Source organism: Toxoplasma gondii, chromosome Ib, assembly GCF_000006565.2.
Source record: "Toxoplasma gondii ME49 chromosome Ib, whole genome shotgun sequence".
Taxonomy (NCBI): Eukaryota; Apicomplexa; class Conoidasida; order Eucoccidiorida; family Sarcocystidae; genus Toxoplasma; species Toxoplasma gondii.
The window spans coordinates 792,453-813,215 of NC_031468.1; the positions used below are offsets into that span (position 1 = coordinate 792,453).

At 53.0% G+C, this 20,763-nt stretch overlaps 2 protein-coding genes across 2 annotated transcripts; one reads left to right on the forward strand and one right to left on the reverse strand.

Moving 5' to 3' along the window:
* Nucleotides 1-342: 342 nt before the first annotated feature.
* TGME49_208580 (DNA ligase 1, putative) lies at nucleotides 343-10,226 on the reverse strand. The gene is made up of 12 exons (XM_018779425.1): nucleotides 9,373-10,226; nucleotides 8,243-8,715; nucleotides 7,874-7,987; nucleotides 6,578-7,058; nucleotides 5,646-5,911; nucleotides 5,051-5,319; nucleotides 4,091-4,658; nucleotides 3,587-4,066; nucleotides 2,985-3,139; nucleotides 2,132-2,317; nucleotides 1,442-1,549; nucleotides 343-868 (listed from the first exon to the last, which is right to left on the reverse strand). The coding sequence occupies exons 1-12, from the start codon at nucleotides 10,062-10,064 to the stop codon at nucleotides 665-667; spliced, it is 3,996 nt and encodes a 1,331-aa protein (XP_018638480.1). The 5' UTR covers nucleotides 10,065-10,226; the 3' UTR covers nucleotides 343-664.
* Nucleotides 10,227-10,815: 589 nt separating this feature from the next.
* On the forward strand, nucleotides 10,816-20,174 carry TGME49_208590 (vacuolar ATP synthase subunit 54kD, putative). Its single transcript, XM_018779426.1, has 11 exons — nucleotides 10,816-12,061; nucleotides 12,669-12,809; nucleotides 13,422-13,521; nucleotides 14,390-14,531; nucleotides 15,471-15,607; nucleotides 16,176-16,221; nucleotides 16,507-16,669; nucleotides 17,302-17,388; nucleotides 18,373-18,538; nucleotides 19,015-19,174; nucleotides 19,683-20,174. The coding sequence occupies exons 1-11, from the start codon at nucleotides 11,918-11,920 to the stop codon at nucleotides 19,822-19,824; spliced, it is 1,428 nt and encodes a 475-aa protein (XP_018638479.1). The 5' UTR covers nucleotides 10,816-11,917; the 3' UTR covers nucleotides 19,825-20,174.
* The last annotated feature ends 589 nt before the right edge of the window (nucleotides 20,175-20,763 follow it).

Below are 20,763 nucleotides of genomic sequence, written 5' to 3' on the forward strand. Positions count from 1 at the left end.
TAACTCTTGGGAGTATCCGAGATGGCACAGGAGAGAGGGCGTAGCGAAAAGGGGGTCTCGGCAGGGGTAAGGCGTTCTCTTTGGCAGACAGAGAAGCAAGCGGAAAGCAGAAACAACGGGAGCGAAGGTTCTTGCCCGCTTGTGAAACAAGTCTTCTGCAGTTCAAATTTGGAACACGGGATGCGAACGACGGGTGGGAAAAAGTCCAATAACGTCATTCTGGGCGAAATGTTTCACGTGGAAAACCACAGAACGTGAAGTAAACTTAAACCGAGCGCAAAACCATGAACAGGCGATGTTCCTTAGACACCTAAAAAACATTTGGGCTCTTCAAGAATTGACAAAGTCGAAAAACGTTCTTCGAAATAGAGCTGCTGCATTGCTTTGAGTCGATCTCTCTGAAAGCAGGAACATAGCCCTGTTTCTGTTCCCCACGTTCGTTTTTGCGATTTCCACTTTTGCGTTTTACGCGCTCACACTTCGGGGGTTTTCTCGCGTTTTCTCCCCGTGTTCTTCCACCTCACGCACTTTTCCCATCGTCTCGATCGGCGTATATGCCGTTCAGAACGGACCTCTGAGACAAAATCGTTGGTAAGCTGTTTCTGCAGAGTACGTAGTAAAAGAGGGACTGTCTCACTCTCCATCGTGCGTGTCTCCGTTTCGCCTAATCCTCCTTCCTTTGCTCCTCGGACTCACTCTCGTCTTCCACTTCTTCCTCCTCTCTCTCTGCGTTGGTTCTGCCACCGTGAACTTTGTTCTGCCGAAACTGATTTGTATACATCTCGACAATCTGCGTCGATGTCGTCGCCTGTTCGGGGTTCTTGTCTTCTCTGACTCTCAAGAATCGCGGGAAGCGCAGACCAATACCCTGGAGAAAAGGTAGGAAGGGTGAGAAGGCACACCTCACTTGGAAAACAGCTCATCGAGTAAGCAGGCTCTCACTGCTCTCATGTACATGCTCACTAAAGCCACACTCAGTATTCTACGTACTTTCTGTCAACTCGACGCAACGCAGACGCGTACAGGACAGGTTACTACTTGGGTGTAGAGCAGTTCATTCTTGTGTTCTTCTTCCCCGTTATATATATATATGTATATATGGGATACAAGTATCGGAGGGTACACATATGTTAGTAGGCAGCCGTGTCCTGATACACGTATACCTGCGTGTTTTTATGTGTGTATGCACCGAGTGGAAACTACACTCGTAGAAGAACCGCAATCACTATCATCAGATCACATTCGAGAGAACCGAACGTTGGCGATGAGGCGGGAGAAAGGCATTTTTGCTTCGTTTCCGATTTAGGGGATGAATGGAGGAAGGTGACGAAAGAGCTGCTGTTGCTCGACTCCATAATGCAGTGCCAAGTGAGGAAAAAGATTCAAAACTGCGTGCAAAGAAAGACACTCGACAGAAATGTGGTGGTCGAACGCCACGCACCTTATCAGGAGACTTTTCTCCGATTCCAGCTGTATGGACAGGGGAAATTGACAAGTCGGCTGCTCGGCACTCCCAAACCTGGCAGGCCTCAAACCACACATCTGCTTCCTGAAAAAAACAAAGAACACAGTCAACTACCTTGTTATTGAACAAGATTCTGTTAGGAACTTGCCTATGCATATATTAGGTTTCAACGTCGTCCCTCATCAGCGACACTGAAGCCCTGACCGCGAAGCCCCTAAAAACATGCATGCTGCTCTTTCTGCATATACACATACATTACATATTCATATATATATATATATATATATGTATATATATAATGAGTCTGATGTCTTTACCATTTTCCACACAGATGTCTGCAAACTATTGGCGCAACGGAGTAAGGAAAGTACATCTTCTTCGAAACACACACACACAGAACAGTCGTTGTTGCGGATTTGACGTATCACCGTCTTGCACATTCACCTGGCGACTTGCATGTGGACGCAGGAGAGTGCATTTCTACGGCTTTCAAATTGAAGATTTTTCACAGTTCTGGATCGCGGAGCCTTTGTACAGAGACAGAATCTACTCCTGACGATGTAGTGAGTGCAGTACGGTGTCTAGCTAGGCTCTTTATGTGTGGGTTGTCCGCTTCGCGCGGCGCAAATGGTGACTGATTTGCACCAGTGACGAAGGCGTTCTTACAAGCTTCGGAGACACATCGTAGTAAGGTTTTTTGTGTGAAATGATGCGGTCACTCAGAGCCTTGTGGTGCTGTTGAAGCGCCTCCTCGCTGAAACCCGTTGCTGCTTTGCAAACGGTCTGAAACGTTTCATCTGCGGGATTGTACACGGCGAGCAAGTAGGTGCCGAAAGTTCCACTTCGCTTCCCCTGCGACGAAGAGACACATCGGACAGCAGACAGCACAGAGTGAAAAAGGTCATGAACTCGCCCCCAACCACCACGGGAGAAGCCCCTAGGGGATGCTGACTTCAACATCCCAGCTCTGTTGATCACACGATTCCTCTCAAACCAAGCAAGCATTCAGAAACTGAGCGCGCGTGACGACCTCAGAAGGGCCGTGCGACAGGCGTTTTTCTTGGCGTCTCCTCTCCAATGCTTGTGCATGAACACCAGCGCAACATGCAGCGTCCTCAGGCGACGCTTGGGGGGACATCTGAAAAGGGCACAACCCGCGCTGTCTCAGAAGTGAGGTTTGCGCCTGCGCTTCAGGACTGATTATTCTGCACACACCTGCATGCGACTCTGCATGCACACGCGTGAAAGAAAAGCCACCAACGGAAGTTCCACAGAATGGGTCTCACAGCCAGGAAACGAAAGCGCAGATCTCCACGGTTCCCGAAACAGCTCTACAGAGATGAATGAACACCTGAGCATTCGCATCTGAATACTCTTCAGGAAACACCGTCAAATGCGCGTCTCTGCATACGCACAATGCTGCGCGTTTCTGCAGCTCCGCATCTTTGAACGCGATCGAGCTGTCGTCGAGGGGAGGGCACCTTGCGCAGGGCACCCTCCCTGCAAGAGAGAAACGTACCTTTCCGTAGCACGCACCGATGGGGACGAGATCCACCGAGTCCGTGAGTCCGTCGACATAGTCTTTCTTCACCTTGAGCCAGTTAAGAGAGCGCTTGGACGGTTCGTAGGTGGCATTTTCTCTGAGAGTTTTGACCATCAACCCCTCGCAGTTGCCTGGCGGAAACAACGCGTGGTGATACAGAAGGCAGACTCGAGGTGGGCTAGAGCGCCTCGACCATCACCGACTCCTGGCATAACGTTGGCGGCGTAACGTCGAGGAAATCAATTTCGATGCACAGGTGGAAGTAACGAATCCTTATATGGCTTGTGCCGGCCTCCTCTGCGTCCTCAGTTCAAGCTGACGGAGTCCTCTGTTCACAGTTTCTACCGTTACAATCGGCAGCGTACTGTTCTAAAACTACCCATTCGCAGCTCGTTCGCGCAACGCGACAACCAGACTCTAAAACGGCAGATGTCTGTCCGCGAACAGCGTCCGGAATGCGGGAGACAGACTCTACAGTTAACGTGCAGCGTTCTCCCCTCTCCCGACGTCTCTCTCTCTCTCTCTTTTTCGCGTTCTGTTTCTCCCTCGCCTTCTCCTGCTCCTCCTCTCAAACGTACCTTCAATTGCTTCCGTGAGGAAGTCCTCGAAGTCCTGGGCTCCACGGATGTCCTTGTAGGCCGCCTGTTGGACGAGAGGACTGCGTTCAAAGTCGATGGCTTGCCGCATTTTTTCGCGGCGCGCCTCGAGGGTCTTGCCCAGAAGACACTCGCCGTTCAGGCGCATGCAGTCAAAGAGGAAGAGCGCCACACGCACTTCGATGCCGTCTTTTTCGACGCCCTTTCGCTTCCTCCTTGTGAGAGTCTGGAAGGGGAGAATCGTCCGGTTCTCCTCGTCGTAAGCCACCACCTCCCCATCGAGAATGCACTCCTCCGTGGTCGGTTGGAGAGAGGCGAGAAACATGTCGATGACGTCGGGATACTTTTGCGTGATCTCCTCCAAGTTGCGACTGAACAACCGCACGCGAGTCGGAGAGATCTTCCGCAGCGGCCCACAGGCAGAAGACGCAGACGCCGGTGGAGAGGAAGAGGCAGAAGCGCCTGCCGAGGAAGAAGCAGAAGCGCCTGCCGAGGAAGAAGCAGAAGCGCCTGTTGAGGAAGGACACAGCCCCGGGGTTCGTTTCGCCGCTTGTTCGCTGACTAGGTGAAGCTGAATGCGTTCGCCGTCGTACTTGAATTCGCACGTAAATTCGGTCTGCTTCAGTCGCTCCATAACTTCCTCGAATCCGCGCGTCGGCCGAGCCAACATGGGCTGCAAGGGAATTCCGGGTGTCGCTACGCAGAGCGACGAAAGTGCCTCGGCGTCTGCCCCCTGGAGCAGATGCCCCACCACAACCTCCACATTTGGAACTTCGCACAGAGCTCGACGGACGCTCTGCTCCATCCGCGACAGGTGAGACTCCAGCTCGACCGCGCTCATCGAAGAAGGCAACGGAGCAGAAGACGAAGAAGACGAGGAAGACGAGGAAGAAGACGAGGAAGAAGACGAGGAAGGAGACGAGGAAGGAGAGGAAGGAGACGAGGAAGGATCTTTGCTGGTTTCTTCTGGGGAAGGAACGTAGCGGCGTGTGTCACCGATGGCAGGGCGTCCGTTGCGGGCGTTATGCGTGAGGAAGCATGCAAAGGCAAGTGCCTGAAAAAGAGAGCTCAGCGGAATTGAGGAACAGTTCTTGCGACTTGTGTTCTTCGCATTTGAACCACTATTTCCCCCCGACACCGCCCGTCTTTTCTGTCCTCGAACCCCAGCTGTCGCGCTGTTCAGGTTCCGTATCGCACACCAGTCTGTCTGCGTGTGTTTGTCTAAGCATGCCGACAGAAACGCCTCTGGATGCCAAAGGAAATGGAAGCTTTTTCACAGGGAAGCTGGAGCAATGGAAGCGCCATTTCGCCTGCGTTATCGGATCTACGCATCTGCACACATACACCATTTATGCACACAGTAGACGCACACGCTGCGAAAGCTGCCGCGCGAACCAAAGACGAATTGTTTCGGCGCAGGTGCATCCTGGAACCGGGACTTCATACCTGATAAACTGTCGCAGTGGAGGCGCCAGTGCGCATTCTTTGTTGAAGAAAGCGAATGATGTACTTTGGCTCCGATCCCTTTCCTCCGACGAGCAGACGCTTCAGCAACTCGCGTTTATGCACCTGGCTGTCCTTCCCAGCACACTGGCTGATCGCCTTCACCTGGTCGAAGACGCCGTCAATCGTGAGGCGAGGAGGAGGGAAGAGAGTCCGCGTCTTGCATGAACTCTGCTCCGCAATCTTCCCCAAGTCCTCAATGTGTTGCAACTCTAAAAAGAGTCGACATATGCGCAACAGCGAAGCTGGTTTGACCGCTGAGTCGCCTCTGTTCCGCCCGTCTGTGCGTCGCGTTTCTCTGCCGCCATTGTCTGTCTCCACTCAACTTTGTGTGCTGTCTACAGTTTCTCTCTTAATTTTGCCTTTCTGTTCTGCTTCCCCCACCGTTCGCCGTCGGCCGTGTTCTCCCAAGATGACGAGAGAGATCCCTTGCTGGCGACGGTGCTTGTTTTTATAGGGATGCCGCCGACGGCTCCCTGTGCGGCCTTTCGTCTTTTTTTTCTTTCCAGTTCCTCGCGTCGTTCGTCCACAGTCTTACCTTTTTTCAGATGCGCTTCTGTGCGTCCGTAGGTCTCTGCCATCGCCCTGAGGATCAGCGACTCTCCGACGCCGACTTCCTGCCCCAGGTAGTCGGGCGCCACTTTGTTGAGGCAAATGTAGATCGCTTTGTGGAGCGTCTTGGGCGCGTAGAAAAGCAAAAGGCGAAACAGATTCGTTAGCACAACTGTCTGCTTCTTGTTGCTGCCTGTCCCGCTCGCCTTCATCTGTTCGATCTTATCGAATGCGTTCACGAGTGCCTCGAAGCTGAAAAGGGCAACCAGAAAGACACCCCACAAAACGCGCTCACAAAACGCTCTGCACTCTCCACGGTTTTACGCCGCTCCATGGAGAGATGGCGAGTGCAGGTCCAGTGCAGGAAAACGCGCGCAGGTTGACACAGGGTCGAGAGAAGCTTCCGCCAGCGCAGACGAAAGCGATGCAGCACACAACTGTTGGATGCGTCTGCCCAGGCAGAGGAACGGGAAGACGGTCACATCGAGGCGAAGTCTCTCCATGCATGTACACACACCTACACCAATCGCGTGTACAACCACACCTCCTGTTCCCTAAACATATAAATACATGTAAGTATGTATCTACATATACATATAAATATATATATATATATAAATATAAATATATATATATATATAAATACGTTTTTGAACAGGACTCGATTTTCTTTGTGCGAACATGGAGACCCTTTCGCAATCTCCAACGGGTGTGGACATTGCGGAGAACACTAGCGGATTTTCCGACAGCTCTGTTTGCGTCGGCTAAGTCTCGAGGACTCTTGGCCTGTGGCCACAGACTCTGGCGAAACCGCGAAGATTTCACTCGATCAGCGAGGCAGCAGGAATCCCGAATGCGCGTCATCTGAACAGACTGGCAAGCTCCCGTCTTCCACGGAAAACCTGCAAGTCGCCTTACAGAATGGGGGGTGAGTCGTCGACAGGTTCCTTCTTCGAGGAACGCTCCGACTTCTTGGCAGAGACGCTCGCGAGGGGAACAGCCGCAGGGTCGAAGAGAGGCGAGGAGAGGTCGGCGGAAGAGTCCTTCCCCAAGACACGCACGGCAAAGAGTGTGCCAGTTTTCAGCTGTTCGTCGTCCTCGGATTTCTTCTTCCTCGTCGTGCTCTTCTTCTCTTGGGGAGCCTCGCGCTTCTTCTCCTTCCTCGTTTCCTCGTTCGCGGTCTCCTCTCGCGACTCTCCTTTGCGCTCTGCAAGCGCTTCCAGAACGGACTTCTTGGCCTTGCTGGCTTCGTGGCGCCCCTCGTCCTCGGACATCGAGCCGGCGGCCGCGTCCTCGCTGTCGGAGAAGAGCGCTGCTTTCCTCTTCTCAGAGCCAGGCGATCGCTTCTTCTTCTGTAGCATCTCCAACGCACGACGCCCAGCCGCAGACGACGCCGACACTAAAAGCAAAAACAAAAAACAGGCAGGCGCGCGAGGTGCAGGGGAGGTGAGGAAAGGGGAAGAGCCGCGACGCAGGAGAGAAGGCGCAGAAGACAGAGCGCGGCTGTCGGACGACGAGGCGTCCAGTCTCAACTGAATGGAGGAAAGTTTTCGACTTGTCGGCTGAACGAGAAAACCAGACCCTCGGCGAGGGAAGGAAGGCGAGGAAACGACGAAGAAGTGAGCCATCTGGAAACATGACCGGCGAACGCGACCAAGGGCGCAAAGGAGACGACAAGAGCAGCTTGACACCTCAGACGCAGTGAGACAAGGTCCGGGAGAGAGAGAGAAGACGCGCGAAAACAAGAAAGAAGACAAGAGCGAAGTTGAACAAGAAGAAAGAGGAGCAGAAAAAGGGAGAGCAAGGGAACGGGGGCATCAGACGACAAGACAGAGCCGCGGAATAAAACTGCGACGGAGAAAGAAACAAAATGACGTAGAGGCAGCATTGCAGGTTTCTGGATTCTCGTTGGAATCTGGAAGGACTTTGCCTCTTCACGACAGTTCTTTTTTCGTACTGCTTCGCAAGTGAAAAGACTACAAGCGATCAAGAGAAGAAGTGCTCAGAGTTTGACTCAAACGGTTTTTTCTTGATAGGAAGGCAAATCGACAGCAGACAGCAGCGAGTTCGCAGGACGGACTCGCAGTCACCTGCGCCTCCAGCTGCTGTTCGAATCTGTGTATCTGTCCGGCTGCTCTCCCCCCGCCCAGGAAGAGCCTTCTTCTGTGAAGCCTGAAAGCAATTAATGTTTGGCCTTCTCTGCAGCGCGCGAACCTTTCTTTACATCCCCTCGGGGGTGCGACGCATCGCGAGACGACGCCACTGAAGAGTCAGAGTCGATCGACTCTCGGTCGCTGACTGCCTCGCTGACAGGGTCATCCTCGGCGTCTGCGCAGATTCACAGGAAAGGCAGTAAGTTGACGAGAACAAAGACGCGCGAAATAACGCGAAGAAGAAGTTCGCCACAGAGCGTTCGTTCTTCGCTAGTCAACTTGCGCGCCACCACGGAGCGCCTGGCACGCAACGACGGAGAAAGTCGGAGTGAAGCCCTCTCCACCATCAGCCTCTCTTTACTTCCGTGACTTGAACGCGAGCGGCATGAAACCGAGAGCGAGAGCTGTCCAGAGCGAAAAGGCGCATTACCTTCGTTTGTGTGTGTGTGGCGGTCTGCCTGCGCCTCAGCGTGGACGCCCGTTTCGACGTTTTCTGTCGCTGCGTTCGACTGGCCATTGCCTTCGTTGACGTCGTTTTCCGCGTCTCTCTCGAGTTCTTTCCTCAGCCGTCCTCTGCGCCTCCCGTCGCTGCCGATCACCTCCGGCGCGTCTTCCACCAGGCAAGCCTCTTGGTCCTTCAGGCTCGCGACCGCCTCTCTTCTGGCGTCTTCCTGAGGGACTTCAGCGCGTTCTGTCTCCTCGCGCTCGCAGCCGCCTTCTCTTCTTTTCTTGGCCGACGGAGAGAAAGCAGCGGCGCTCGCCGGCAACTGCCGCTTTCGCAGGGGCACCGCACTCTCCTCTGGAGCAAGGCCTGCAAGCAGATTCGCCGTCGCGTCTGCTCTCGAGTCTCCAGTCTTCGTGGACGACGGCGCGCGGGTGTCGTCCTTGCGGCTGAGAAAACTCCTGCAGAGAGGGAAATCGAGGCGCGAAGACGCAAACGCCATGTCGACAGCAACGGGGAGGAGCTGCGTTGCATGCGGGCCGAGACACACAGAGGGAGAAGGAGACAGGCAGAGAGTGGCGGCGGAACTGAACGCGCAAGTCACCGGGGAAAATCGCAGAGAGACTGAGGCACGAAGGAGACAGAAAAACAAAGTGCCTCAGAGACCGCGGACGGCCGGAACGCGTACAAACGAGGACAGAAGACAGCAGCGCGGGGAGAAGGCGGGGGCTGAACGCCAGCGAGAGGAGACTTCTTCGAAAAAAACAGTTGACTGAAGGAGTGACTTCACCTCGCAGTTTTTCACTGAACCTCGAATTCGAAGCCTACAGAACGCCATGCAGGGACTGGGGCGGTCCTCTTTGGGTCGGCAGTGCTGTCTCTCGAGACGGGCAGGCCGCGCCACTCGCAAGGGCGGCTTCGATCCACACTGAAGACGCGCTTCGATCCACACTGAAGACGCGCTTCGATCCACACTGAAGACGCGCTTCGATCCACACTGAAGACGGGCTCGCGACGCAGACGGCAAACGAGAAGCAGTTACCTCGAAGAGAGCCTGGCCTCTGAACTGCGGGGTCGCAGGAACCAGACGAGCAGCCGAGAGGAACGGCGACACTTACAGAATGGAGGTTTGCTTCTTTGCGGGGACGGCCGCAGCCTTCTTCATGGTGATGGCGGGGCGGAGAGGAGACAAGCGACGCGAAGAAGAAGAGGAAGAAGAAGAAGGGGATTCGCAGAGCCGCACAGCGGGTGCAGATTGGGAGGAGGTGTGGAGGGGAGCGGGGAAGGGCGAGAGGAGGAAGGACGGACGTCGAGGAGCCAGAAGAGCGCTGGACGGCAAGGAGGCAGGCGTCGACGCGAAGGGAACAGCGCGAGAAGAAACGCGGCCGACGAGAGGATTCGCTGGGACTTCGAAAGCAGGAACGGGGAGTGCAGCAGCCGGGAGAGGGGGAGAAGTCAACAGGACAACGACGGACGAGAAGAGGAAGAAATAGAGCCGGCGGCGGATTGACGCCGTCGTTCTTCTTCGGCGACGCAGTTGTTTCTCGGAAGGCTGCAAGAAAGTCCGAAAGAGGCCGGGCAAGCCGTAGGCGACCCGGAGACTGTCGTGGAGACTGGAGAGACGAGAGGGAGGAAGTGAGGCAGCTCGAAGAAAGGGAGCTGTCGAGGTTAAGACGACGCCAATCCAAGCAGCAAGGAAGAACGCGAGCAGAGAGGGCACCAAAGACAGTGGACAGGCGAGAAAAAGAAAGAAGAGAAGGCAGAGACCGTCAGGGAGAAGAAGAGAGGAAGAAGAGCTGTTTCCGGTCATCAGCTCTCGCGATGGCTTGCGTCGAAGATGCTCTGCAAGACATGCACGCCGTTTGACGAGCAGCGACACCGGCGACCTTCGCTCTTTGATTGTGTGTAGAGGATTTCCCTCGACTCGCGTTTCTTCTCTTTCCTCTACTGGGTCGCTTGCTTTGCTTCTCTCTCCCCCCCCGCTGAGAGAACATGCTGGACACAGTGTGTGGTGTGTGCGGTCGCAGAGCTGCCCGCGAGGAGGTCAGCCTCTCCGTTTTCCTCTTGATCGCCTGCAGCTCTCGCTTCGGAGTTGTCTCGCTTTCGCGCGAACCTGCAGGAACTTCAGCCGACAAAGTACGCAAGAGAGAAGGCGCAGCGGCTGCTGTTGTTTCCTCCTCAGAGCGAGCAGCGCTTGTCTTCATCAGCGCCCCCCTGTGTTCGCGGCGTTCCTCTGCAAAACTCCACACACACCACCCGCCGAAGGAGAGTGCTAGCGCGCGCAGGCGCGGATGCTAGAAGGCGAAGCGAGAGGGAGATGAAAAAAAGCCTCACAAGCAAGCCGGCACACAGCGGCAGTGCCGGAAGAAGACGAGAGGAAGAAACGAAGAGAAACTTGGAGAAAAAGGAGGCAGAAGACAGTGAAAACGCGAGACGCGACGGCTGTCGCGGCCAAAAGTTTTTCCACCCTCCCTCCTGTTCTTGTATATATGCCGACAGAGCGCTGGCAGCGCTGCAGACCTGCTGCCTTCTCTTCTTTCTCAGGTAAATTCGCCGTCGTCGTCTTTGCATCTGAGAGGCATGTGCCTGTTTTTTGTTCAGAGCGTCAATCTGCTGCTCCCGAGTGCCGCGAAAGCTGAGAACAGGACAAAGCGAAGCGGAGTGAGGTCGCTTCTCTCTGCGGCAGATTCTTTCAACGGAGAGGCAAGCTTTTTCCGCGGCGGTTGCGGCTCGGCCGCTCTCGACATCGCGAGGAGGCAGCGACGCCAGCATCACGTTTCAGCTCTTTTCAGAAGATAGTTCTGCCTTCCCTTTCCCTTGTTCGTCGGAGAAGGAGGACGCAGAGAGAGAGGCGAGATGGAGAACGGGCGTCTGGCGAACCTATTTCTGAGTTGTGTGGCTGCGGTCAATAGAAGAATTTGTGACGGCGAAGACGCGAGCGTTGTGCCTCTCGTCAACTGAAAACTCGAAACGGGGGAAAAGGCTCTCCGGAAACTCGGGTCGTCTTCGGTTCTCTTGACGTCTTCTTTTCATCTTGCGGGGACGACGGGGATTTTCTCCGTCTCTCTTTTCGTTTGTTTCACCTGTCTCTCTCGCTCTCGTACGAGCCTCTCGCCCTCTCGCAACAGCGTGCAGCCTTTTCAAGCGTTTTCCTTCTTTTCTTCCCCCCATCGATGCTAAATGACCTTCCCCCATCTGAAAATACATATATATATTATATGTAGGTTTAGGTGAATATCTTTTTGTGTACGTCGCCTGGTCAGGGAGAGGAGTGAAGAGAGGTTTCTGCCTCTGTCTCTCTGTTCTGTGAGGCTGCGTCCCTCTTTCCTCTTTGCTTCTCTAAAGGTGTGTCTGAGCTCTCTCCTCTCGCTGCCCCAGAGGGTGTATCCCTTCTGCGCCTTTCTCCCTGAACCTACAGTCTGTTTGTCGCGCTCCTTCCTTCGTCGCAAGTGGGCGGTCCGCGCGCTTTGCTCGCCGGTGCGACTTCATCGTTTTCAGACGGAAGGACGCCAGTGTCGATCGACGAAGGAAAGCGGGAGCTCCAGCTTCTCTGTGCCGCTTCACTTCGCCGTTCCCTCCGGTGCCCTTTCTTCTTCTGCGCTTTTCTTTCGCGCGCGTCCGCCACCCGCGGCTCCTCCCGCCTGCCTTCTTCGCGCAGTGAGGATGGAGAGAGGTCAGATGCTAGAGCCTAAGGAGACTGCGAAGGCGCTCAGCGCAACCAGCAGTGGATACTACTCCGACCATGTCGACCAGAACGAGCAAGTTCGCCTCCTCAACCGACTCGCCAACGCGGAGGGAAGCTCGCAGGTGAGCAGCAGCAACAGGGGGGAGAGGAGGATTGACGGAGAGGAGGAAGGCAGTGAGGCGGAGGGAGGAGAAGCCTGGCGAGGAGCAGAGCACCGAGAGGAAGGGAGAAGAGAGAAGAAGACAGATCGAGGAGAAAACGGCTGAGGGACAAAAGAGAGAAAACAGACGAGGAGGGGGAAGCGAGAGAGAAGAAAAAATAAAGGAAATGAGAGAAAGAGACTGGGGGAGAAGCAATGATGGTCGAGGGAGGAGATTTAGGAAAGGACGGGGAGATAGAGAGAAAGAGGGGAGAAAGAGAGTTAAGAATGGTCGAGCGGATGGGTGCTTCTTCGGTGTCCTCCTCGACTGTTGCTTTTTGCATCTTCTTTGTCGTCCGTCACATTGCGCTGTGTTGTGTTGTCTTCTTTTTCTCGAGTGAGAGGGCAGGCGAATGACGACGAGGCGGTCGGATGCTCGTTCCGCTTTGAGAGAGTTTTCGGAGGATCTGTTTGGTGTGAAGGATTTATGTTTCAGTATAAATTAAGCAAAACAGGTAGAGCTTTCTTAGCAAGCGTCCTTCGTTCCTCTCCTACCTGTCTACTGGCGCGTTCCGTCTGTCTCTTTCTAGGTCAAACAAGATGCAGTGTTGGCCAATCCGCCAGACTGGAAGACCCTGGAGAAAGCGGGCGTCCTGCCTGCAGGCCTCTCGGCTGTTTTGTCGAAAATCAATCCTCTCTGTCTCGACGAATTCGCAGAAATGCTCGCGGCTGTAAGACTTTTTCGCTTGATTCTTTCGCGCGTCTCGGCCCGGTCGCTGTGGCCTCCGCGGCGCCACTCTGGCGCTGTGTGTGTCTGGTCCTTTCCTCGCAGACGCGTTTTGTCTTCAACTCATGCGTTGTAGCTGAGCTTCGGAGACAGTTGCCGGAAGTTTCCACCGAAGATGTCCGCCTACAGGCCCACTGCATCTGTCTTTGGAGAGAAACAGTGTGAATGTGACGATGTCGATTCGTGGATGTAGACAAGAGAGCGACGTGTAGGTACAGTGCGCTGCGTAGCCAACAGTGAGATGGAGATACGGGAGCGACTCATAAACGTTTAACGAGGAAGAGCTTGCTGGAGTCGTTGCTGGTTCTTTTTTCTCTGCATGCTTCGTTGGGACTCCGGTGAGTGTTCATTGAGGAGCGTTCGATGTGAAGGAGCGGCATGTTCCGTCTTGTTTTGCAGCGTCTTTCCTGCCTTCGAAGTTTCGTTTCCGTAGCCAGCGGAACGTCGCCACTGTCCCCTCTCTCGCTTTTGTCAACAGTCAGAAGGACGCGTTCTCCTCCTCCCCTCTTCACTTTGCAAGGCGCTTTTTCGTTCGCGTTTCTTGTTCTTTCCTCAGGATCCGGACCTCGTTCGCGCCCTCGTCGCTCTCGTGCGGCTGGAAGGAAACCTCCACACGGTGCAGTACGTCTTGACAGTCCTCTGCGAGGTAGTCAGAGGTGAGACCCGACGAGGGAATTCCCCCAGGAAAAACTTCCGTTTTGCCAAACACACACCGAGACTTTACGTAACTGTTGCGTCCATATACAAACGCATGTATATCTATCTGCAAATCACGTACATGTATATAGATATATATGTGTATATATGCGTATCGGTAAATCGCCAGATGCTGATCTACATCTGCATGTACAGCTGTATATCCATATATGCTCATCGGTGTTCAACGACAATCGTTGTCATATCGATATATATCTATAGATGTCTCGAACTACATCTGCCTGTGTCAATATATTCATATCTATCTGTATCTGTCTATATGTGATATGTGTCTGTGGCTCTGTAGAAGTAGTTGTAAATCAGTACGTAGATATGTATGGTACTGTCTAAAGCAGTTATTCAGTATTTTTTGACGTATCTTAAGTCTTTTTACCGTTACGAGTTCACTGTTCTCGGGTCGCGTCGTTGCAACTCAAAGAGCCATTCGGCGGAGACAGAACTGGACGATCGTAAATGGTCTCTCCAGCTCCCGTTTTCCTCTGCGTGGCTTATGCTGGTGTCCTTTCTCTTCTTTCTCGCTTTCTTCTTGCTCGTCCGCTTCTTCTTTCTCGTCCGCTTCTTCTTTCTTGAAGATGGCGCTTCTCGTCTTCTCGCACTCCAGTTCGACCTCCTCGCCGCCAGCGCCTCCTCCGTGCTACGCTCTGCGTCTGCCGGATGTTTGTCTCCATCTCTCTCCTACTTTCTCCGAATGTTTCCAGTGGTCTCTCGTTGGCTGTGTCTCCGAGCGTCTTCTCTGTCCCTGTCCAGCTTTTTTCCAGTCTCTTCTCGTCGTCATTTTTCTGTCTTTTCGACTGTCGAGCCCCGCAGACGACAGCAGCAAGTACGAGGCGTTGTGCTCAGCTGTGGCAGACAGCGAAGTTTTCGAGGCGTTTCGTCAGCTGCTGGAAGTCGCAAACCTGGACTCTTATACAGCCGACCGAGCAGCCTTTCTCCTCTCTGGACTCATGTGGTGAGGGCGTACATCCAACCCAGCGGTTTGATGAAGACGAAAACATGCAGTTTCCTTCGCAGGCGTTTTTCACCTCCGTGCGTTTTTGAAAGCGTTTTTCGCGCCTGTGCGAAGAGGTGGACGGAGCGTCTCGAGTGGAATCTCCAGAGGCGTTTGAACTGCTTCGCAGCATTCAATGAAGAGACGAATGAGTAGACACTGAACAGTCAAGAAAGGAAGAAAGTAGAGAAGGGAGACCAGAAGCCACGGCCTTCTCGAAAGCGTGATGTATCGTCAAGCTCCTAGCCTGCTTTCCTTTACGACTGTCCGGCTAGTCACCCGTCACTGCTTCGAAGTAATCTTTCGTCGCAATGCTTGAAATGTTCTTCACGGCGCCGAACGGCGCTCGTATCGATATGGAACGAGGAGAACCTGGCAGTTCTCTGGTGGTAAAGTGGACAGAACGGAGACTCTCCAACGTGTGGAGGTCCCTGTGCTCCCCAATATCCATGCATTGGGATTTGTCTGCTTTCTCCTGTCTTCCCTCGCGTCCGTTGCCGTTCCTTGTCTTCTTTCGCGCTTCGCGAGCTCCACACTGGTCTCGCTGGTGTAGGCCGTGAAGAGGACTCTCCATGTTAGGGGACCTCTTATCCCCGGCATGCACGGAGACAAGTCCGTTCCCCAACCGGGAGATCGACTGGTAAAACAGCGCGAGAGAACTTCGATCCGGCAAACAAAGACCTGCAAGCTGTACTCCACTCGGAGACTATAAATTTACATGCATATACATATACATATACAAACATAGAAATGTATATGTACGAAACTTCCGGAACGAGAACTGTTTTGTAAGGGAGCGTTTGGAGGGAAATACGTGCATGTCCTTTTAAAAAGTGAGTCAACTTTTTCATGGGTGTTTATGATTTCGACGAGTGCAGCGCTTTGCCTGTCTCCTTTCAGTCGAGCTCGCTCGGGGACTTTTTCCGACAGTCAGGTGGAGTACTTGGTTCAAGGTCTTCTCCACGGTCGCGCGGCCAACAAGTTTCTCCTCAGCGAAGGTGGTCGCCTGGACGCGTTTGTCAATCTGCTGAAAATCGGTGAGGCTCAGAAGAAAATTCGAGGGGAATCTGCATGCAAGAGCAGTGCGGAAGGATGCGTATAGACGGCAGCACAGAGGCCGCGAGACGCTGGCGCAGAACCTCCCTATCCATTGGAACGTCTTCTTTGATTTTTCAAGTGAAGTTCGCCTGTTTTCAAGATGCTCTCACAGACCTTTCTTGCATGCATGTTGGTTTATATTGCGAAAATACACACACTGATGAATCGATATCTTGTCTGGGTTTACGGTTGCGAGGCCAGAGGGAAGAAACGCGTGCGAAGCTGCCAGAGAGAACGGCGGATGCGTCGAGAGCAGAGTGGAGCGCACAGCGAGAAAAAGCAAACACACTGCAGCACTGTCGAGCTGTCTCGCTCTCGTAGTCGGATCTGCAAGAGAGGAGAGAAAGAAGCTGACGGCGGCAGTGTCGACAGCAGAAAAAAAGAAGACGCAAGGACAGCAGATCAAAAGCCAAGGGCCATACACCGCGGGCGCGTGCGACTAAGCGACAAGAACGCGTCTCTCCGTTCCTGTTCCTGTGCTCCCGCGCCTCCTTGTGTGTGTCGCAGATGGCTACCGACCGATGATTTGGGATTGTCGCGGATTTCCTGAGCTGTAAGGAGTCGTTCTTGTTTTTCAGAGCGCCTCGCGTTCTGTTCGTCCGCACTGGGTGTCGCGTCTCCTCAGTCTCCTCTGTTTGCCGGAGTTGACGCCTCTGTGCGTTGCGCGTCTTCTATCGAGTAGGGCGTCTGAGCGATGAGGGGGGACCTGCGACTCCGGCACCGGCGCGATGTAGATTGTCGACCGTCAACTTCGGTTCGTAGGTTGTCGCCTGTCGAACTCGACAGACGCAGTTGCGGTCCTCAGATTCGTTTGCTTGTTTGTGTCTCTGATTTTCAGCGTCCTGCGGAACTTGTCGCTGACGCTTCCCGCGAGCGTCCTCTACAAAGCGATGTTCTGCGTGTGGCTCCTCACCTTCCACGACGCGTTTCTGCCTCAGCTGAACGAGAAGGGCATTGTTGTCGCCGTGTGCGTAGTGTTGAAAGAGTCCCGCGTCGAGAAGGTGAGAGAGGAGAAGCGAGCTTCGCAGAGGTCGAGCAACGAACACAGGAAGCAACAGCGCTGAAAACGAGCACACTCGCGGGATGGGAGCGATGCGGGAGAGAAGAGAGTGCACGGAAGAGAGGGCACAGGGGAGAGAGCCAGTGCCTGCTTCAGGACGAACGCGAGGGAGAAGAGGAGGAGACAGAGAGGAAGAAAAGTACAGACAGAGAGCGGAAGAGAAGGAGCGAGGCAGGAAGAGAAGAAACAAGGAAGCGAGAGAGGTGAAGCTGGAAACGTCGCAGTTTTAGAGTTTCGTTCAGGCGCCGTAGTGGGCGTGATCCGCCAGTGTGGCATGTCGCGTGTGTCGACGTCATGCAGGGGGGAAGCCAATCGTGAAAGAGGATATCTGTGGTCTTTGTCATGGGGAGTAAATGCACAGTTTTCTCTCGAGCTGGATAGTATAGCTCAGCGTCAACGCATGCCGAAATTGGTGCGCTACCTGGCTCGGAAATACTCTTTCGAGTTTTCCTAGTTCTTTCTCAAGTGCGTTTCTTCTTCCTTTGAAGCCCGTCTCTCTTGTCTCCCGTGGTTTCTTTTTGCTTCAACTTCTCCCGCGGTTTCTGTGTTTTTCAACGTCTTCCTTTTCTCCAGGTGATTCGCGTCGGACTCGGTGTGCTGCACAACTTGCTGAAGTGCGACGCGTCGGTGGAAACAGTCATTGAACAGAACGTCGCGCAGGTGAGGGCGGTGGCAAACTGTTCGGACTAGAGGAAGCTAACGGAGAAAAGAGGACTTCGGAGTCTTTTTTCTCGTTTTCTTTCTGTGAGAGATGCACACGCATGTGGCGCTCCAACATCCTTCGTTCTCCGTTCTGCGTACAGTCGCAATCTCGTTCAGGGACTCTGTGTGTGTGTGATGCATCGTCGAATCACCCAGTGACAAGTTTATCCTCTCAGGCTCAGATGCACTTCGTAGGTGTGCCTGCGTGGATGTATTTCTATACGTGTAGAACGACATTTGTATGTGTATATAGTTCTGTCCGCTGTCTGTTATGCCTCCGTCTAAGGATGGATAGAAAGAAGAAATATGCAGATAGATAGACAGAGCGAAAGATATAGATCGATCGATAGATAGATAGACAGATAAGACTAAGTGGCCAGGATTGAAGAAACACAGAGGATGTTAACCTTTCCAGCTCGCAGCTAGGCTTCCGTTGCCAGGTTAACAGAGCCTGGGGAGTATGCTGCTGAAGCCCCGTCCAGGGCAACTAAACGGAAGATCTTGATCTCGTGGTTTTCTAACAATTTTTCATTCGTCTTGTCCCTCATGATAGTTAGACAAACACAGCTGCGTTCATATATTCATACGTACGTCTTCATGTTCATGTATGGATGTCGGCAGTTCCGCTTTGATCCATATATATATATATATAGAGAGAGAGAGAGAGAGAGAGATGTATTATGCGTTCCTCGCTGTACTGATATCGAGAGATAGATGTATTTGCATCATCTTGGTGGGTGTATGCTGGTTTTTTATACGCTTACGCATACGTATCTGTGTCTACGTGTATGTGTACGCGTAGATCTGCGTAGGACTGCCCCCTGTGTGTCGCCGTGTGTGGCAGTTGGTGAGCAGCTGATCGCATGCAAGGTCGACTGGGGAACAAGTGAAGCTCGAGATTCGAGTCTTGTTTGCGGATTTTCGGTGCGATTCGGAGCTCAGGTTTTGGCACTGCTGGAATTCGAGAAATGGCGCGACGGGGACATGTACGACGACATCCGCCTCGCGACCTCGCACCTGGAACAGAAAATTCGTCAGTTCAACAACTTCGATCGCTACTGCCACGAACTCGACAAGGGACAGCTTACGTTCTCTGTCCTCCACTCTGGTACGCGACACCGCCGTTCTTTGCGCGTTCCCAAACGCGCATGCGACCCGTCACCACACAGGCGGACGTGATGGAATAGAGTTGCCGAGAAAGTTTGCGCAGGTGTGCACATGCATTTTTTATGGAGAACTTCCCAGTTCCCAAAATGCAGACTGTTCTTCTTGCAAGAACTGTAAAAATATGCACCTGTAAATACATCGACACAGAGTTGCGTAATTTATATATATACATATATATATATATTATATAATATATATATATATATATATTTATATATATTATGTATTTATGTGTGTGTAAAGTGAAGTAGTGTTGGATGGTTTTGTGGTGTCAAAGGCTCAGCAGAGTCTCGGTAAAAGCCTATGTCGAAAAAGATGAATTTTGGCTGCGCTGGCGCGCGATCAGTGCCTCTACGGATCGCGATGCTTCTCGAGACGACAGAACCTCGCCTTTGTTGCGTTGACTCCGATTCGCAGAAAAATTCTGGAGAGAGAATGTCATGGCATTTGAGAACGATGAGTTTCGAGCCATCAAGAAGCTCGTGAAGCTGCTGGATACGTCAACTGACAAAACGACTCTCGCCGTCGCGTGCTACGATCTTGGCGAGTTCGCCCGTCTTCACCCGGCAGGAAAAAAGTAAAAGAAATCCAGAAAATCAAGTGTTGTGCATCTGCATCTATGCATCCATAAAAAACTGTGTACATTTACATATATAAATATATATATATATATGTATGTAAATTATGTGCACATTTGTGTGTCTGTATACGTTTTCGTCGCTAGGTCGATGGGCCGACGAAAAGGTGGAGGGTGAGAATCTTGAGGTAGTTGATCAGCTCGTGGGTGTCGCCTTCCCAGTCCGAATGGCGGCGTCCTCGGAAATTCGAAGAGAAACTGCGAATGCAGCTTTTTCAGCTGCAATGAAGACGCCTCAATGCATCTCTAATTGTCACCTGCAGACATCCAGATTTCCGTGTCTCCATGTGTGTATACACTTTCGTATATGCATACGTACGCATGTGGATGTACTGGATTTCGTTGACACGCTGACGTACAGATGTGTATGTGGAGTTTTCCGCGTTTCCGTGCTCCGTTTTCGCATTTTTGCTTTTCGTAGTCGGTGCGGAACGGTGCTTCTCTGCAGGGTGTGTCAGCAGCTGAAGGTGAAAGACCGCGTGATGCTAATGATAAGCGACAAGGACCGCGAAGTAGCCGGCGAGGCACTGCTGTGCATTCAGAAATTGATGTTGAACAACTGGCAGGACGTCGCCGAGCTCGGAAAGTAGAGAGAGCTGCGAAGGAGAAGAGGCCATCTATCCAAGGAAACGAAGGCATCGAGACTGAACAGGAGTTCGTCACGCGAGCACATGTGGAGGAGAAACGAAAGGAATAGTCATTTTTCTCTTTTTTCGCTGTTGCATGGGGGGTCTGCATCGAGTGCCTCGCGCTGCCTTCGTCTTTTGTCAATTCGTGGAGGCTCTCGTCTTTTTGTGTTGCGCTAGACACACCGTCGCTGGACGGAGCAGCGCAGACCTTCGACAGGGCGAAACGCTCCTGGCTGAGAAGTGGAACGCACACACCTGATGCAGTTCAGAGCTCAAGTCCAACGGCAGACGACAGACGGCTGAAGGAAGGGAAGCCGGAAACGAAGAGCGAATCCTGCTTCACCCGTCTGCCTGCGTCGTGGAGTCGCACGGTCGCTCTGCGCACATATCCCACACAAAGTCGGACGAGAGAGAGAACAGGGTAGACGCAGAGAAAAAACAGCGACAGAGCCGGGGAACAGAGCAGTCTAGAAAGCAAGTGGAAAACGACAGAAGAAGAGGAAGAGATGGAGACAAACGCGAGCGCAAAAGAGGAGCAGACACCAGAGAAGAGAGAACAAGACAAAGAGGAGAGAGAAGCTGCAACGGAAGAGCGGCGGCAGTCTCGTCGCTGTCTGCCGACATCCCGAGCTGGCTTGGACAATCGACGCGCGCGCGAGAGAAAAGTCGAGTTCAGGAAATTGTTTCACTTCGATTCGACCACGGTATATGGAGACACATTTAGAAGAGGACAAGCCATGAAGAATGAAGGAAATCCCTTTTAGTTCGTGCAGGTTTTCTGTCAAAGCAAAAAGAACAGGGGCGAATCAAGGTCCTTCCTCTCAACCGAGCACGGAGCAAAACTAGCCGAGTTCTCGTCGCCCGCACACGCACTGTTAGAAAAGCCAAGAGCGAGTTTTT

Coding starts and splice junctions, on each gene's coding strand:
- TGME49_208580 (XM_018779425.1), bottom strand. CDS start 10,064: ATGACCGGAAACAGCTCTTCTTCCTCTCTTCTTCTCCCTGACGGTCTC. Junction 5,320..5,645: donor AGAAGCGCATCTGAAAAAAG/GTAAGACTGTGG, acceptor GACTCTTTTTAG/AGTTGCAACACATTGAGGAC. Junction 4,659..5,050: donor CCACTGCGACAGTTTATCAG/GTATGAAGTCCC, acceptor TCTCTTTTTCAG/GCACTTGCCTTTGCATGCTT.
- TGME49_208590 (XM_018779426.1), top strand. CDS start 11,918: ATGGAGAGAGGTCAGATGCTAGAGCCTAAGGAGACTGCGAAGGCGCTC. Junction 16,670..17,301: donor AAGAGTCCCGCGTCGAGAAG/GTGAGAGAGGAG, acceptor CCTTTTCTCCAG/GTGATTCGCGTCGGACTCGG. Junction 19,175..19,682: donor CTTCACCCGGCAGGAAAAAA/GTAAAAGAAATC, acceptor GCTTCTCTGCAG/GGTGTGTCAGCAGCTGAAGG.